Genomic DNA, 2,003 nt, shown 5'->3' with positions numbered 1-2,003 from the left:
AAGCACCAGCGGTGGCAGCTGTGGTCTGGCTTGGAGTGGTGGCTTCCTCGTGGGGCACCAGGCTGGGTATCCCCTGCCCTGCACAGGACCCGGCCCCGCAGCCCTGTACAGTCGATGGCTTGGGCAAGTGCTGGCAAAAATCAGTTGGCATGGGCCCCTGGGCCTGGGGTCCAAGGCAGGTAACACGCCGATGCTTGATACCATCCCCACAGGAGACGGAGCACTGCCAGGAAAGAGAGAAAGGAGTTGGACTGGCCCTGCCAGAGGGTGACAAGGACAGAAGTGACCACAGGCCAGGCATGACCTGGTATAATCTTTCCACATCACTGGAGGCAGGCATGTGTCTCCACTATAGATGAGGAGGCGGAGGCTCAGAGAGGCTGCTGGCATGGGTCATGCAGGGAGGAAGAGCAGGGACTCAAGCTCAGGGACATCGCTCTCGCTGTCACCCTCTCAGCCTCTCCAAGCCCTCGAGCAGGGATCAGGCAGCATAGCCTCTCCCTTTTGCACTGTCAGTCACTGCAGCCCGGCGTCCACCCTGCCCTCCTGCCTTGCACTGCCCTCGTCCGAGCTCTCATCCCCCAGCCCAGATGCCCTGGGTCCTTCTGACTGAAGTGGGTGGTGGCGGTCTGCTTTGCCTCTTCTCTACACTGTGAGTGAGCCTCTGAGGGGGACCCAGCCCATTCGCTGTTTTCTTCCTGATGCTTTGCAAGGTGCTGGCATGGGATGGCACTTGGCTTATCTATGTAGGACTGAATTATCTGCCCTTTACCTTCTAGTGTCTCCAGACTTCAGGGCCTCTTAAGGCCCAGCTGCTCCCCATCTCAAGGCCTTGCTGTCTTCCATTTCTAGGGGCCTCGACTGTCTCCTCCCTAGAAGGCCCAGCTCTCCCCCTCCTTTTGGGGGATCACAATGAATCAAAGCTCCCCACGGTCCCCATATGTGAGGACCCTCAGCTGACGCACCCCGAGCTGCAGCGCTTACCTGCGTCCAGGTGCTGATGTGCCACATGTAGGTGCAGTCGGCAATGACGCAGGGGATGCTGGCCCGCGGGCGCACCAGAGCTGCACAGGCTGCCCCGTCCACCTCTGTGTCCTGGCCTTGGTCCAGCTGCACACACGCCACCGAGCGGGTGGCAGTGCCAAGGCCACAGCTGGCTGAGCATGGGCCAAGGGACGTGACTTTCCACCTGCAGAAGGAGAAGACCCCAGAGAGAGGCCGGGCCTCCTCAGCGATGGCACTGCCCCCACTGGGCTCCTCGGATGGTTGGCCAGGACAGGTTCCAGGGCCACTGAGATCCTGAAGTGCAGCCCTGAACTCCTCCTGTCTGGTCACAGGGCTCACAGGATAGGACAGCTATGCAGGAAAGACACCTCATTTCCCTTCACCAAGTGCCCCCTTATCATCCCTGTCATCACACATCACCCACTGACACCCACAGAGTGGCGTGCTGGTCCAAGTAACAGGCGTGGGGGGCAATGCCCCAGCTTAAGGGAAAACAGGTCTCCACACCATCAGTCCTGCCCATGTTCATCTGTAATCACCCAACAAATGGTAACGCTGACACTGTTCAGAGCTGGGACTGAACCCAGGCAGCCTGCGCCAGAGCCTGGGATCCTGACCGTGGCACTACGCCCCCCTCAGGGCCAACCCCGTGGTGCCACTTCTCAGACACGTGCCTGGCGCTGCTCCAGATGCTGCGGAAACAGCGGTGACCCACACCAAGACCCCCCTCTCAGAGCCTGTGTGCTCCTCTGCCTCACAACACTAGCATTTGGGGACCATGGTTCTTTGTCATGGGGGCTGTCTGTCCACTGTAGGGTGCTTAGCAGCACCCCTAGCCTCCACCAACTAGATACCAGTCGCATTCCCCCTCCCCAGTTGTGACAATTAAAATGTTTCCAGGGCCGGCTGAGTAGCATGTTGGTTAGGAGTTGGCTTGGGACGCCAGCTCTGAGCAGCAGGGCCCCAGTTCGGATCCCACATGAGGGCCAGTGATACTG

The 2,003-nt window shown here is 59.9% G+C and overlaps 1 protein-coding gene across 1 annotated transcript in view; it reads right to left on the bottom strand.

Annotated features, from left to right (window-relative positions):
* The window catches only part of LOC109382381 (A disintegrin and metalloproteinase with thrombospondin motifs 13-like), a 36,463-nt gene that overhangs the window by 4,233 nt on the left and 30,227 nt on the right, over positions 1–2,003 (bottom strand). The window contains exons 22-23 of the mRNA XM_019641819.1: positions 985–1,189; positions 7–223 (exon numbers count right to left, since the gene is read on the bottom strand). Coding sequence (XP_019497364.1) covers positions 7–223; positions 985–1,189 — 422 coding nt within the window. The remainder of the gene's footprint in view (positions 1–6; positions 224–984; positions 1,190–2,003) is intronic.

Source organism: Hipposideros armiger, unplaced genomic scaffold, assembly GCF_001890085.2.
Source record: "Hipposideros armiger isolate ML-2016 unplaced genomic scaffold, ASM189008v1 scaffold_3, whole genome shotgun sequence".
Lineage (NCBI taxonomy): Eukaryota > Metazoa > Chordata > Mammalia > Chiroptera > Hipposideridae > Hipposideros > Hipposideros armiger.
Note: the sequence above shows the minus strand (reverse complement) of the source record. Positions and strands in the feature narration are given on the sequence as shown.